Below are 16,310 nucleotides of genomic sequence, written 5' to 3' on the forward strand. Positions count from 1 at the left end.
AAGTGCTCCAGAGAAAATATACAGTTTGCCTTTTGGCTTAATTCTGCCCCTTAAACCGCTTCCCGCTCACTGATGTACTGTTACATTACTGAGCGCAATGAGTTATTGATCAGTGCCATGGTTATGGTGAAGGATCATGCGCTGGACTCCCATCATGGCTTGCAGGTGCCAGATATAGCAGACACCCTGCTCTCACTGCTGGGATCAGAGATACCTCTGATCCCAGCAATTTAACCTCTCAGATGTCATGTTCAATGGCGAATATGGCATCTAGCTGGTTAGACGGTCAGGGTGTAATATGATGTCAGAAAATAGCCCTATACACTGTACATGTAATACATGAGTATTACAGTCTATAGTACAAGAGATCGAATGATCGTAGGTTCAAGTCTCCTAACATGTAAATACTATTTCAATAAAAATTTAAAAAATATTTAAAAAAAATGCAAAACTATCAACATTGAAAAAAAAATTGCAATGGTAATGGTTAAAGAATGGAACTGAACTTGCGACCACCTCATGGATGTTATTGAGGTGGACAAGAACAAACAATAGGTGGCGCTATACAGAGAGATTTCATTGAATAACTCAGTGGCTATAAACATTTTGAATTACATGCAGGTTCCGTCTTCAGATCCAGGTGCTGGTTTGAAAAATATAAAACTTTTTTTTTTTTTGCGGGATGACCTCTTTACCATATTTCCTTAAGCGGTTAACTGCTTGTACTGATAAACTGAACAAATGACCATCTGAATAACAGATACTATAGGATCAAATCCATGGGTGTCCAGTAGACTGAACAATACTTTTTTCATTGTTGAGTAATAATTTTTTCATGTATGAATTAATACATTACTATAGCTAGAAAAAATTGTTAATAAATGTCTATATGTGCATGTAAATCAGGTTCCTCTTACAAATATGCATAAACATCTTCTATGTGCCATAGGGATGGGAGTACTATGGTAACATATGGAGGAATGTCAAGGAAACCAACTCCTTTACCTGCTGTAAGTATGAGATTATCCAGCTTTATCATTTTGTTTATTAGCTCATTGCCCAGAGAACATTTTTCAGAGTTTTCCATTCTTCATGCACACAACACAAAATTAGCTCAACATCTTGATACTTACTGACCACAGTACTTCTTATTGACACATTAACATCCCATACAAGTATAAGGTAGATTTATCCAGTAGTAATGGATGAATGACCGTTTGTTAATGAGCATTAGGTATTCATGACTTCATGGCTTGTATCGTGGTAATTATTTATGTGCCTACGTGTAGCCATTGATGTAGAAGATACATTTGACACAATATTATGCCCTTGAGACTGCACTGAACGTAACTGTTCTGGATGGTAACTATATAAAAGGGCAACTCTTTTTTTATGCAAATGTAAAGGGATATTCTGAACATAAGCTTTAAAGCCCCACTGATTAGATTTGCCATCAAGGTCTTTTTGATGGGGGCCTGACCACCGAGACCCGCACTTCAGCCTAGAACTGAGGTTCTTTGACTTTTTTTTTTTCCAAAACAGCACAATCCTGGGTGTTGGAAATTCCAACAAATTTTAGAGTGAAGTGTCTTCCCTTCTTCCTTCTAAGCATTGGTGGCGCCCCAGCGATCTAACCATCCCATTGATCAGACATAAGAAAAGCATATCTTATTGATATGAACATTCGTGTTTATGGCAGGAAAGTCCTGTTAGAATAATTATTCTACAAATATTATTTTTATTTTTTATTTTTAGAAAGCATTAATATTTAGAAACATAAAAGTATGTGGCTTTTGGATGACACAATGGAAGAGAAACCATATGCATGGTAAGTACACATGAAACACTTGCATATAAAATGCAAAACCACTTACAAAAGTTAACTACCCAGATTGTTAGCTTTTCTGTTAATAATCCATTTTACTAAAGGGAATGTATATTAACAAGTATTGTAAGTATTCAAGTAAAAGAGCACTTGATGTGCTGATCTAAAGAACCAAATCTACGGGGAGGCATTGCTTAGAAATGTGCATGTAGGTAGTCAACTGGATGAAGTAGATAATTGTACATACAGGGGTGAACACGGATTTTATAGGGCCTCATATCAAAACATAACATGGGTCGCCCCAGTAAGATTTTTTTTTAGTTATTAATCATCATAATTTTTTCATTTTTTAGCCAAGCTCTGTTTACACTGATGCCCCATGTTGCATGCCATTATCTCCTTAATGTTCTGCCTGCATCCTGTACATACCCCCATTGATGTGTTTCCTTTCCAATGCATTTTTAATTAGAAAAGTAAAGGAATTTTTCATTTAAAAAGTTGAGCTTGGCTTTAAAATATGCTGCTTATTTCTGAACAAGGGGAATTTCATACACCAATCCTGATCTATATAGCATGGGAGTGAAATGCAGAGGCTTCATAATTTATTAGGCCCTCTATATAGTAAAAGAAAAGTCAAGTCTACATATGCTAGCTATAAGCAGCCATAGATTTGAGCTATAATATAAGCCTGTCCGCTGGGGCTAAAGTCCACCTATTTCATGTCCATATTTCAGAAAAGTGGCAAGTGTGGCATAACAATACAAAAAGTTAAAAATGTTCAGGCAATTTGTTTTTGTGCAAATATATGCAACATTTTCCTTATGCACAGGGCTTGGTAAATTCCCGCCTATATTTTTCAATGTGTTTTTTTTACTACAAAATTGGTATAAATGTATTGATAAAGCTCACCTATACAGCTATAAATTCATCTGATTCCATTTATGCATTGCATGATAAAATTGGCTGCTTGCAGCCACCTGTAGAGGCAGCTCCATTCATATGAATTTATACAGTACCCATTGAACTCAATTGACTCTGTACAATCTTTTTGCACTTAGAGTTTCCCTAATGATCAGTGCTGGGCCTCCTCTCACTACAGGACCCATAGCAGTGGCATGGTCTTCCTCTATGATAAATATGGCAGTGTACTGTACAAACACTTACTGTATAATACACCGTCGAGTCACATTATTATGAACACTTCCTACTTTTGACATAGCAGCTCGGGGTTATCCCATGACTTATATAAAAAATGAAAATCAGACATCATATAGTACATGACAACCTCTTTCTCACAAAGCAAGAACCAGTCCTGTACCTCACATGGATCCAGAGATATCTCCATTCATAGTTCTGCTAGATCAAGCTGACAGCTCAAGGGGAGTGTCTTTTCTGCTGCAGCTCAGGGGGCGTGTCCATGCTCTCCCTATCACAGCTCAAGGGGAGTGTCTTTTCTGCTGTAGCTAAGGGGGGCGTGTCTCAGCTCTCCCTATCACAGCTCAGGAGGCAGTTGAAGGATGAAACTGAGCATGTGCGGCCTTCTCAGTGTGCAGGTCAAAGATATAAGAAAAAAACAAACAGCAGGTGGCGCTGTACAGATACATTTTATCGAATAACTCAGTGGCCATGCTAAACGTTTAATTACATGCAATACAAAAGTATTCAGATCCAGGTGCTGGTTTAAAAAATTTAGAATATTTTTCATGGGACAACTCCTTTAAATTTTCACAGCAGTATCAGAATTGATCCCCCGCTAACTGGTTTCTCCGATGAGTCATTTTTTTTACGATTGTGTGTCAGGTGAAAAACATCAGAGAGCACCCTGTAACCATTGCTGGATCAACACAAACTGATGGTGACAGCATTATGATATGGGGAATGTTTTCATGGCATTCTCTGGGCTCACTTGTCCATGTGGAAGGCACTCAACTAATTTAGGTATGAATCTATCTAGGCAGATCATGTACACTCATACATGCTGACTGTCTTCGCTGAGGTTTATTGGTTCTTCCAGCAATACAATGCGACATGTCACATGGCTAGAAACATTCAATATTGGTTGGAAAATCACACTTCCAAGTACCAACCTGGCCCACTAATTTCCTAGACTTGAAGCCAATTGAGCATCTGTGGGAACACCTTGATCATAGTGTTTACTCTATGGATCTTCCCCCACGCACCCTCCAGCTGATGAGGCATGCACTGCAGTCAGCAAAGCTCTAGATACCTGTGACAACCTACCAGGACCTTACTGAATCACTCCCAGCTCATGTAGCTGCTATCTGTGCTGCCAGCCCAGGTTACTCTTGAAACTAGCAGCTGTTGTGATAATATAACTCGACTGTGTAGCAGCCTGAATAAATTTCTACATCTAATTCAAAAATGTCCCCCAGGAAGGGCAGTCCTTGAGGTTAGTGCAGCAAGTTAGCTAGACCACAGGAACAATGACTGATTCCCCACTGCTCCATTTCTGATGCTTTCCAAGGTTCTGCAGGTCTCTCTTTCCTCGTCCCTCTAGATACTCAGAAATAATATCTCAATCACTGATACAGCAATAACATACTCCAACCATAGTCTAGCTGAGAAGTGATTATCTGCATGGGGGGACCAGGAAACAGAGACCATTGGGGGACTCGAGAAGCATCAGAATGAGAGCAGCAAGAGACTGGAGAGGTGAGTACTGTTTCTTTTATACTGAATTGAGCCTTTTGTAGGTAATTGTTAACTACTAAATACCTGTTTAAATTGTCATGGTACATTCATTTTCTCCTATCCTTTGTATGTCAATGTCTTTCAATTTTCAAAATCACTGTTTGCTGTATAGGAACGGGAACAGTCACAGTTGCAATGTAGGACAGGAGCCACATTGTCAAGTAAATGAGTTGGTGCTAGTTCTGGACTTTGCTGCTACAGGACTAATCACATCAAAGGACAGAGAGAAAATCGGAGAGCACTCTGTAAATACCTAATCCATTTATTTATACTGCGATAGTGATAGTATAATAGTAGTTGGTGGCAAGGGTTTGGACATAGTGGTCTTTCTTCGAGTCTGAGGAAGTAGTAAAGATGTATGTGGCAATTTCGTCCAATCAAGCTCTTGAAGCATGATAGGATGGTGTCCTGGAAGCAGGGGCGTAGCTAAAGGCTCATGGGCCCTGGTGCAAGAGTGCCACCCCCCCCCCCCCCCCCCCACTCATCACTGGTGCACCTAGGTTTTCTGCTACTGTTAAAAGGGTTATCCTCTTTTTACTACTGATGACTTTTTCCTCAGGATAGGTCATCAATATCATGTCGGCAGGGTCCCACAGCACCCCCGCCAATCAGCTGTTTGAAGAGAGGGCAGCGCTCATATGAGAGCTGCTTTCTCTGCTGTTCACCTGCTCGCCATAGCATTTGCAGTGATGAGCAGGTAAACAGAGCGCAAAAGGCAGCGCTCATACGGAAAAAAAAGGGGACAATCCCTTTAAAGACATACTGTTAAAACATTACATACAGCGCTACAGAACATACAGGGTAATACATCCCCACATATGTACCTCTTCCATCCAGTGACTTCTCTTGTCTGATATTCTCTTTACTCTTCCCCTCTCAGACCAGACCGCCATAGTGACTTCTTTCAGCTGCACCTCGTCTCTGCAGAGTTTAACAGACATCTTACCTTCCTACTTTTCCATCATCCTCCTCCTCACCTTCTGAACACCCCATCTTGCCACCTCCAATACTGTGTCCACTGTGCCCCCAATACTATCCTGCAGAAACAGTCCCCCTGAAAATACTGGTACCACACAGAGCGTCAGTACAAAGACACCCCTTTATATTGTGCGCCAGTACAAAAAATACCCCTTTCAGATCAGACCCCAATATAAAACCCTAAACGAGACCCCCCCATCTCAGACCAAACCCCTTTTAGAACTCTATGTCAGACCCAAGTTTTAGACCTCAGATCAGATCCTCCATATAAGACCCCGACCCAATATCAGTCCTCAGATAAGACCCCTATTAGACCTCTAAACCCCCATTAAACCTCCAGACCCCCAATCAGACATCTATACCCCCATTAGACCTCTCCATACCCCCAGTCAGACCGCCAATCAGATGTCTATACCCCCATTAGACCTCTCCAGACGCCCAATCAGATGTTTATACCCCATTAGACCTCTTCAGACATCCAGCCAGACCTCCAGACCCCCCATTAGACTCCTCCAGACCCCCCAATCAGATGTCTATACCCCCAGTCAGACCTCCAGACCCCCCATTAGACCTCCTCAGACCCCTAGTCAGACCTTTAGACCCACATTAGACCTCTCCAGAACCCCCATTAGACCTCTCCAGACCCCCTGTGAGACCTCACCAGACCCCCAGTCAGACCACTTCAGACCCCTAGTAAGACTTCAAGACTCCCCATTAAACCTCTTCAGACCCCAGATACAGACGTGGACAAAATTGTTGGTACCCTTTGGTCAATGAAAGAAAAAGTCACAATGGTCACAGAAATAACTTTAATCTGACAAAAGTAATAATAAATTAAAATTCTATAAATGTTAACCAATGAAAGTCAGACATTGTTTTTCAACCATGCTTCAACAGAATTATGTAAAAAAATAAACTCATGAAACAGGCATGGACAAAAATGATGGTACCCCTAGAAAACACAGAACATAATGTGACCAAAGGGACATGTTAATTCAAGGTGTGTCCACTAATTAGCATCACAGGTGTCTACAACCTTGTAATCAGCCATTGGGCCTATATATATGGCTCCAGGTAATCACTGTGTTGTTTGGTGATATGGTGTGTACCACACTCGACATGGACCAGAGGAAGCAAAGGAAAGAGCTGTCTCAAGAGATCAGAAAGAAAATTATAGACAAGCATGTTAAAGGTAAAGGCTATAAGACCATCTCCAAGCAACTAGATGTTCCTGTGAGTACAGTTGCACATATTATTCATAAGTTTAAGATCCATGGGACTGTAGCCAACCTCCCTGGACGTGGCCGCAGGAGGAAAATTGATGACAAATCTAAGAGACGGATAATCCGAATGGTAACAAAAGAGCCTAGAAAGACTTCTAAAGAGATTCAAGGTGAACTTCATGCTCAAGGAACATCAGTGTCAGATCGCACCATCCGTCGTTGTTTGAGCCAAAGTGGACTACATGGGAGACGACCAAGGAGGACACCATTGTTGAAAACGAATCATAAAAAAGCAAGACTGGAATATGCCAAACTACATGTTGACAAGCCACAAAGCTTCTGGGAGAATGTCCTGTGGACAGATGAGACAAAAATCGAAGTTTTTGCCAAGGCACATCAGCTGTATGTTCACAGACGAAAAAATGAAGCATATCAAGAAAAGAACACTGTCCCTACTGTGAAACATGGAGGAGGCTCTGTTATGTTCTGGGGCTGCTTTGCTGCGTCTGGCACAGGGTGTCTTGAATCTGTGCAGGGTACAATGAAATCTCAAGACTATCAAGGAATTCTAGAGAGAAATGTACTAGCCAGTGTCAGAAAGCTTGGTCTCAGTCGCAGGTCATGGGTCTTGCAACAGGACAATGACCCAAAACACACCGCTAAAAACACCCAAGAATGGCTAAGAGGAAAAAATTGGACTATTCTAAAGTGGCCTTCTATGAGCCCTGACCTCAATCCTATTGAGCATCTTTGGAAGGAGCTGAAACATGCAGTCTGGAAAAGGCACCCTTCAAACCGGACACAACTGGAGCAGTTTGCTCATGAGGAGTGGGCCAAAATACCTGCTGAGAGGTGCAGATGTCTCATTGACAGTTACAGGAAGCGTTTGATTGCAGTGATTGCCTCAAAAGGTTGCGCAACAAAATATTAAGTTAGGGGTACCATCATTTTTGTCCATGCCTGTTTCATGAGTTTATTTTTTTACATAATTCTGTTGAAGCATGGTTGAAAAACAATGTCTGACTTTCATTGGTTAACATTTATAGAATTTTAATTTATTATTACTTTTGTCAGATTAAAGTTATTTCTGTGACCATTGTGACTTTTTCTTTCATTGACCAAAGGGTACCAACAATTTTGTCCACGTCTGTAAGACCTCCATATCAGACCTCAGATCAGAATGTAAAATAATAAAATAACTTACCTTTCCTGTCTCCTGCCGCCACTCTCCCTGTCCTGGTTCTCTTCTCAGGGCCCTAGCGCCAGGTCAGAGTGCTCTCTGTACATCCTGACGCTGCAGGCAGCCAGGACACAGCAGCGTGGGACCTGAGAAGAGTAAGCAGGAGAAGGGGTAAGTACAGCACTCACAGCACTTCACCCCCACCTCCTGTATACTAGTGAGCACTTCCATTATGGAAGCGCACACTAGTATTCCCTTTATAAGATGCACTGCATCTTATAAAAGGGAAAAATACAGTACCACTGGCAACGGGGGCCCTCTGGGCCCCCCTGGCTTAGGGGGCACGGTCGCAACTGTGCATTGCGACCTCTACAACTACGCCACTGCCTGGAAGTGAGAACTGCATATGGCTGCATTCACAGGAATGTTAAAGATGTGTGAATTTTATTCTATATTTTGTATATCTAGGATTATAATGAGTTAACTTTTTCTACTTCCAAGTGCCCACCCACCCCCCTCTTTGTTTCAAGACTGGAGAGGAGAGAGAGGGGGGCAAAGAGCTGTGCTGTGAGAAGTGTCTGATTTCTCATCTTTCTACAGGTGTTCAATAGAGTGTGGTGGAATGCGTAGGCCAATCATATGGCTTGATGATATGTATATATTATTCACTGCCTATAGAGAAGCATCTCTTTGAAGTGTCACATATGACGTAGGCAGTATTCTTGTTAGAATAAACTCCATTACAAAATGGCGATGGTAACCAGATGTTTACATTAGTTCACATTCCAAAGTGGTACTGCGCAGATGTTGAAGTGTTATCTCTGTTTCTCTTATCACTTTTTCCTTTTTGACCAATGAAACAATGTTTTAGCCTCAGAGAGGACTGCCCTCTTCTGAAGATTCATATACGCTTAGCCCATGTAATAAAGTGAGAGATTGCTTTGACCAACTTCTGTGTCAGTGTTCAGTCTCTCAGCCACGCGTGGATATTAACCCCTGGGGGGGGGGGGGGGTACATTGATCTGGAACACCAGAGTGTATCTAAAAAGCCCTAATTTAGAGTGGTTTTTAACAGGAATAAAATGTATTCTGTTTTAGTGTTGCTACATAAATGAAACCTGTTCAACCCCTATAAAATGCCATCACTGCTAATTATCATTCTATACCTTTCTCGCCTGTAGACCTAACAAAATTAACCGTTATGGTGTCAGAGTTATCAGAGATGGTAAGAAGAGGACAACTGCTGGAACCCATATGCACAGAAGTACCATTTCAGGACTACAAAAAAGCACTACAAGCCTGCATGGAGCCTTATAGCCTCAAGCATGTACTAATCATGAAGTAACAGAGATGTTTGTCCGCTATGTATAATGCACAAAGAGCTGAAGTCATCTTCTGCCTATTCCTCCAGTGCCGACCAGGCTTTAAATGAAATAGGCATAATTTAACAAAAAATATTTAGGTCTATACAAAAATTATATGGGGGAGCTTTATCATCTCTCTTTGCTATTTTTGTGGCGTAAAAAAAAACACATCTTTTGTGACTGCGCTACTTTTTGAAAAGGGGGCATGACGAGGGCGAAGGGTGGGTAAACCCAAAACATTTATCTTCTTTTGCACCTGGTTTCAGGAGTAAATGAAGAGAAAAGTTCAAGCGTAGCCTATGCAGCAAATGAGATTTCAAAAACTAGCGCAAAACGCCAGTCTTTGATAAATCTATCAATATATGTGTGTGTGTGCTTGCATGGTTGAAATACATGTTGGAAAACTCTTTATTTGTACTGGGAATCCTAGGGTTAGACTCAGATTTATCTTGTGGGTCTGCAGATAGATTAACTCCACATGGATTCTGCATCAAGAAGTGACATACCATTTATTTTCTGCAACGCAGATTTCAAATTGTCATCACGAAAAATCTGTGCCTCATGACTAAAGTCCCTATTACACTGCAAGATTTCGGGTCAGTTTTAGGGAATGTGAATAATAATTGAGCAGCTGATCATTGTCATCACAGCAGCTGATTATCGTCATCCCATCTCCCTGTTTAATCAGGCATGTGCTGCGGATAATGAATAGAACAGAATGAAGGACGGCTGCAGTAGCAAACATTCCTCCCTCATTCAAGATGCAGCCTGCATCATCAGACCTGTACAAAAGAGTGCCGATGGAGGTGTTATCTTCCATCGGCGGTAGCATTGACTAAATATCAGGCAGTGTAATACCACACTCATGCGCATATTCCCACTAAATGTCAGTGATACTCTAATACACATATATTTTACATGGATTTTGGAGTGAAATAACACCATAATCCACATGAAGAGTTATGGTACTTTCACACTAGCGGCAGGGGAGTCCGGCAGGCTGTTCTGGCGGGTGAACAGCCTGTCGGATCTGTCCTGCTGCTAGTTCACGTGTGCCCCCGGACTGCCGCTCCGTCCCCATTGGCTATAATGGGGGCGGGGGTGGAGTTCCGGCGGCAGCACACGCCGAAAGGCTGCCGGACTAAAAGTATTGCATGCATTCTGTGCCCTTTGAAGAATCGCGACTGCGAAACGGACGTTGGGCCGCTTCCTCCACCCTGGGTCTGTATTATTTTTTGTATTCTAGCCCTCAGTCCATATCTGATTGATTCAGCATTTCGCATTGTTGGGTATACTGCTGATGCTTTCGGCGGTATACATTTTTGTATTATGCCTGATGGCACTTTATATTTGTAGTAGTGTGGGTTTGTTTATCTTGCCCTACGGTGGACTGTTAAGCTTCATTATTGATTGGAGGGACTTTTTCTCCATATCTTTGCACTCTTTTAGTATATGTATTTTATCATTAATGTAAATGTGTATGTCCATGTTTTGGATTATGTAATAAAGATTTTGCTTACTATTTTTGTGTGGCTTTCTAATGTTTATATAGGTGTTAGTGTGAAACTAGCCTGAGCCGTGTGAACACACCCTTACCAGTCAGGTAGTTTTACATAAGAAACCGTTTTGTTTTTTTCTTTATGAAAATTAAATTCAATAAAAAATTTGGAAAGAGGTATCACCCAGAGAAAGATAACTATTTTGCCAGTGCCACTTTTTGCTCCCTTCTTGGAACATGACTAAAGAAAATAGCCAAGCCAAATATCCACAGTCACCTGTTTCAGGGCCTTTGCCCCTCATCAGTATGAAATAAGATTCTAGCTGGGTGAGTAAGATGTTGTGAACGCAGCTTGGGTGGAAAAGGGCAACTGGCTCTCCTTAAGAAGACTAGGTGTGTACAGAGACTTGGTGGCAATGCTCCATGGGAAAATAATATGCAAACAGGTATCTCCCAGAGAAAGCGAACCTTAAGGAGAGCCAGTACTCCCCTAAGCACGATTAACTGGGTTAAAAAATAAGATATACTATAGGGATCCTAGGGTAACTGAAAAAGTTTATTAAAAAAAACTTTATTTGCAATCAGATGTCCAAAAAATGCTACACACTTTAGTGAAGATGGCCTTGGGCTTATAGCCCACCATAGTTGTAAAAGTCTTCCCTCCAGAAATACAAATGTTCAATTTACTGTGACAAGTGGTGAAATATAAAATCCTTGGTACCCAACAATTACCATATGTACTTGCTCATCACAGACTCATTGCTTTATGCTCCATGCACACATCCATATTACAGCTTCATTTTGTACAGTACAGGATTCCAACTGGGAATCATAGAAATACATGGGACCCTGCCTTTCATATTTCAGATCATGGCATGTTGTAGAGGATACCATATGTATGAATAACTAAATGGTGTATTATAAACTACTAGCAACTAGGCCATCAGCCACAAATGTCTAAGAAGGAAAAGGAGGAAAAATAGATGCCTCATAAGACACATAAATAAGAGTTAATTGTTTTTTTAATTTTTAATTTTACATTTAGTGTTCTTTTAAAGTCTGGTAGTGTCCCATATTAACAGATTTTTAAGAAAGCTGGGCAGCTCTTTCTACAATTAAAAAATTTGGATTATTAATCTAGAAATAAAACAAATCCACAAACCAGAATTTTGGAGAACATTTTTATATACAATATATAATATGTAGCACAATTCAAATGCCTCGTGGTTTTTTTTTTTTTTTTACAGACAGGGTTTGGTTGATTACACTTATTTCTACACACCACAAAATAGGGTCACTTTTCTATATGTACTCATATACAATTACCTGAATATACAGTAAGACATTCTGAACCATAAATTTTAGCATCTACTTTGGTGCACACTAAACTTATGGAAATGTTACACAGGCCTGTAGTCCACTATATTAACAAAGTTTTAATCTAGATATCTAAAAAATGGTCCAAACTAATTACATCTATCATAAATTAAAGGAAACCTTTTCTGAATTTGATGATTAGACCTAACACTAAGTCTTTCTGTAGCATCATTTACATGACAGTTTCACTTTAAGGATAGTTAGATTACGGTACAATATTCTAAGAAGAATATTTGCAATATACATAATAAATGTCCGTTGCCAGCTTTGATATTTCACAAATGGTTCCAGATTCTTTATCAAGGAGACCGTGTTCACAGTATCTTTATCTTTTTACATGTTACTAAATGGATTTTTAGTACTGGTAGGTCCAGAATCCATTCTAAAATCAGATTTTCTGTGCCTATGAATTAGTTTAGCACAACCACCGTTTTTAGTCATAGAAAGCCTGAGAAGACCCATTACGAATTTAACGACGCATGAATGATGTAGACTTGAACAGGCAAACACACATTTACATGCTGCTCAGGCAATGGCTTTTGTAAAAAGAATGAGCTTATAAAGCAATATATATATAAAAAAAAAAAAAAAAAAAGGAAAACATGGTTCACACAAGTCTACTTCCCACGGTTTCTTCATATGGTCCTTTTAAAAAATACTGTATATAATTATATGTACATGTACTGTATAACAAAAATAATATCTATACAAAAAGAAAATATAGTCCTGCTACAATAATTCCTTCATGTACCTAGTAAGGCAAAATGAGTCTTCTGGAGGACTGGACCTTCAAAACAGTGGGATTCTGCACAACCCAGTATTGCTTTCATCAGCAATAGAAAATAATTACTCCTGAAAAATGGCTGCCTACCATAGACCAGCATATCTGAAACCAAATTAATAAAATGCATTGCGTTAATAAATGAACAGGACTGGCCATTACCAGTGGTGAAATGTACACCACCAACGGCTATAAAGGATGTGCTGGCTGTACCCAGTAGTGAATTAGTACAATCTGTACATACAGTACTGTCATTACGATAAATATGTCCCTACATGCCACATGCTTCTTTTGAACATTATGCTATTTGATATGTCTGGCAGCTCATTCCTTGGGCTTTGGTTTTATAACCCATTCAGCATTGGGATTGAGTACTGACAGGTCTTTCATGTACGTTGTATCTTCAAGGCAGCGTTCTCCTAGAGTAATGTACAGAAATGGTTATAGGATTACAAAATTTGAGGAAGCAACACAGATATTTTGAAAAGCTGGTTTCACACACAGCACATTCAGGAAAAATAACATTGCAGTTGTTTTTTTTTTATTTTAGACAAAGCCAGGAGTGGATTCAAAAAGAATGAGAAATATAAAAAGAACAACTCAAACTTTTCTTTCTGGTTGGATCACCCTTTGGCTTTGGTTCAAAAAGTGCAGTTTGAGACCACCCTAAGGGCTGTTTCACATGAGCGAGTCCATTGCAGGAATCACGCTCCGTGTGTGAGTGTGATCCTCCGCTCTGGACTTGCAGGAGCGCATGGCATTATCACGATTTATAATGCTATGTGCCTCTGCATGGCCTTTTTTCTACAGAATCATACTGACAGCTTTATGTTACTATGATTCTGTGGAAAAAAGGCCAAGCAGAGACACACAGCATTGTAAGGCTACTTTCACACTTGCGTTCAGGGTTCCGTTTGAAGGCTCTCACAAGCGGCCCCGAACGGAATCCGTACAGCCCCAATGCATTCTGAGTGGATGTGGATTCGCTCAGAATGCATCAGTATTGCTCCGTTTGGTCTCCGTTCCGCTCAGCAGGCGGACACCCGAACGCAACTTGCAGCGTTTTCGTGTCCGCCTGGCCGTGCGGATCCAAACGGATCCATCCAGACTTACAATGCAAGTCAATGGGGGCGGATCCGTTCGACGTTGACACAATATGGTGCAATTGCAAACAGATCCGTCCCACATTGACTTTCAATTTAAAGTCAGGAGCCCCTATTAATATACCATCGGATCTGAGTTTTCTCCAATCCGATGGTATATTTTAACTTGAAGCGTCCCCATCACCATAGGAACGCCTCTATGTTAGAATATACCATCGGATTTGAGTTAGATCTGAAAACTCAGATCCGACAGTATATTCTAACACAGAGGCGTTCCCATAGTGATGGCAACGCTTCAAGTTAGAATATACTGAGAACTGTGTACATAACTGCCCCCTGCTGCCTGGCAGCACCCAATCTCTTACAGGGGGGCTGTGATCTGCACAATTAACCCCTCGGGTGCCGCACACGAGGGGTTAATTGTGCGGATCTCATCCCCCTGATCGGGCCAGACCCCCCTCCCTCCCCAGTATTAAATTCATTGGTGGCCAGTGCGGCCCCCCTCCCTCCCTCCCCAGTATTAAATTCATTGGTGGCCAGTGCGGCCCCCCTCCTCCCTCCCCAGTATTACATTCATGGGTGGCCAGTGCGGCCCCCTCTCTCCCCCCTAATTAAAATCACCCCCCCCCCCCAATCATTGGTGGCAGCGGAGAGTTCTGAATTTTAGAAGCATTATACTTACCTGTGCTGTCTGTGGCTGGCCGGGCGCTCCTACTACTGGTAAGTGACAGGTCTGTGCTATAAGCAATTCGCCGCACAGACCTTTCACTTACCAGTAAGAGGAGCCCCTGGTCGGCCACAGACAGCGCAGGTAAGTATAATGCTTCTAAAATTGCTAAGTAACCATGGCAGCCAGAACTGCAGTAGCGTTCTGGCTGCCATGGTAACCGATCGGAACCCACAGCGATTAAACTGGGACTCCGATCAGAACTCTCCGCTGCCACCAATGATGGGGGGGAATATTAATTAGGGGGGGTGAGAGGGGGGCCGCACTGGCCACCAATGAATTTAATACTGGGGAGGGAGGGAGGGGGGACCGCACTGGCCACCAATAAATTTATTACTGGGGAGGGAGGGAGGTGGGGCCGCACTGGCCACCAATGAATTTAATACTGGGGAGGGAGGGGGGCCGCACTGACCACCAATGAATTTAATACTGGGGGGGAGGGAGGGAGGGGGGGGGCCGCACTGGCCACCAATTAATTTAATACTGGGGAGGGAGGGGGGCCGCACTGGCCACCAATAAATTTAATACTGGGGAGGGAGGGGGGCCGCACTGGCCACCAATGAATTTAAAACTAGGGAGGGAGGGGGGTCTGGCCCCCTGCTGCCTGGCAGCACCTGATCTCTTACAGGGGGCTATGATATGCACAATTAACCCCTCAGGTGTGGCACCTGAGGGGTTAATTGTGCGGATCACAGCCCCCTGTAAGAGATCGGGTGCTGCCAGGCATCAGGGGGCAGTTATGTACACAGTTCTTAGTATATTCTAACTTGAAGCGTCCCCATCACTATGGGAATGTCCTCTGTGTTAGAATATACTGTCGGATCTGAGTTTTCACGATGTGAAAACTCAGATCTGAAAAAGCTGTCTAATGCAGACGGATCCGTTCTGAATGGATGCAAGCGTTTGCATTATAGCACCAGATGGATCCGCACCGAACGCAAGTGTGAAAGTAGCCTGAATCATGATAATGCCGTGAGCTCCTGCAAGTCCAGAGCAGAGGATCACACTCACACATGGAGCGTGATTCAGGCAATGGACTCGCTCGTGTGAAACAGCCCTAAGGGTTCCATCATACACTGTTTTGTCCCTGACCAATAAAGGGGGGGGGAAAAAACGCTTCAAATATGACTTGATCAGCATTTTTGTGTAGTTTTTTGCCCATTAAGTGTGTGTTTTACCATCTGGCAGATTTTTAGTGGAGTTTTTTGCATGCCTAGCATTTTTATTTAGGAAAGTATGTGCCCCTGTAATGTAACTTCCTCTGTAGTATGGGGGGAAAAAAGCATTGGTAAAACAAAAAAAACACCATGCGGAAAAACCAGCACACATTGTACATGGCTTATTTCGAAGCAGTAAAAAAATAAAAATAAAAATAAATAACTACGCCCAGCAATGAGGGAAAAATGGCAGAATCAGTGCTTAAGGTGGTGTAAAAAACAAACCCCCCCAAAAAAATACCTGTTTGTCCTTTTTTTTTTTATTTCCATGTGGAGCTGGGATTTTTTGTATAAACCAATATTTGTACTGTGTTATCTTGGATTG

General features: G+C 41.7%; 2 protein-coding genes across 2 annotated transcripts in view; one reads left to right on the forward strand and one right to left on the reverse strand.

The window, feature by feature from the left end:
- Positions 1 to 10,804, forward strand: part of LOC122934432 (enoyl-[acyl-carrier-protein] reductase, mitochondrial-like) — a 111,804-nt gene extending 101,000 nt beyond the window's left edge. The window contains exons 8-10 of the mRNA XM_044289889.1: positions 950 to 1,010; positions 1,756 to 1,828; positions 9,100 to 10,804. Coding sequence (XP_044145824.1) covers positions 950 to 1,010; positions 1,756 to 1,828; positions 9,100 to 9,263 — 298 coding nt within the window. The 3' untranslated portion in view covers positions 9,264 to 10,804. The remainder of the gene's footprint in view (positions 1 to 949; positions 1,011 to 1,755; positions 1,829 to 9,099) is intronic.
- Positions 10,805 to 11,947: 1,143 nt separating this feature from the next.
- The window catches only part of ARHGAP18 (Rho GTPase activating protein 18), a 93,427-nt gene continuing 89,064 nt past the window's right edge, over positions 11,948 to 16,310 (reverse strand). The window contains exon 15 of the mRNA XM_044290056.1: positions 11,948 to 13,357. Coding sequence (XP_044145991.1) covers positions 13,263 to 13,357 — 95 coding nt within the window. The 3' untranslated portion in view covers positions 11,948 to 13,262. The remainder of the gene's footprint in view (positions 13,358 to 16,310) is intronic.

Source organism: Bufo gargarizans, chromosome 4 (genome assembly GCF_014858855.1).
Source record: "Bufo gargarizans isolate SCDJY-AF-19 chromosome 4, ASM1485885v1, whole genome shotgun sequence".
Lineage (NCBI taxonomy): Eukaryota > Metazoa > Chordata > Amphibia > Anura > Bufonidae > Bufo > Bufo gargarizans.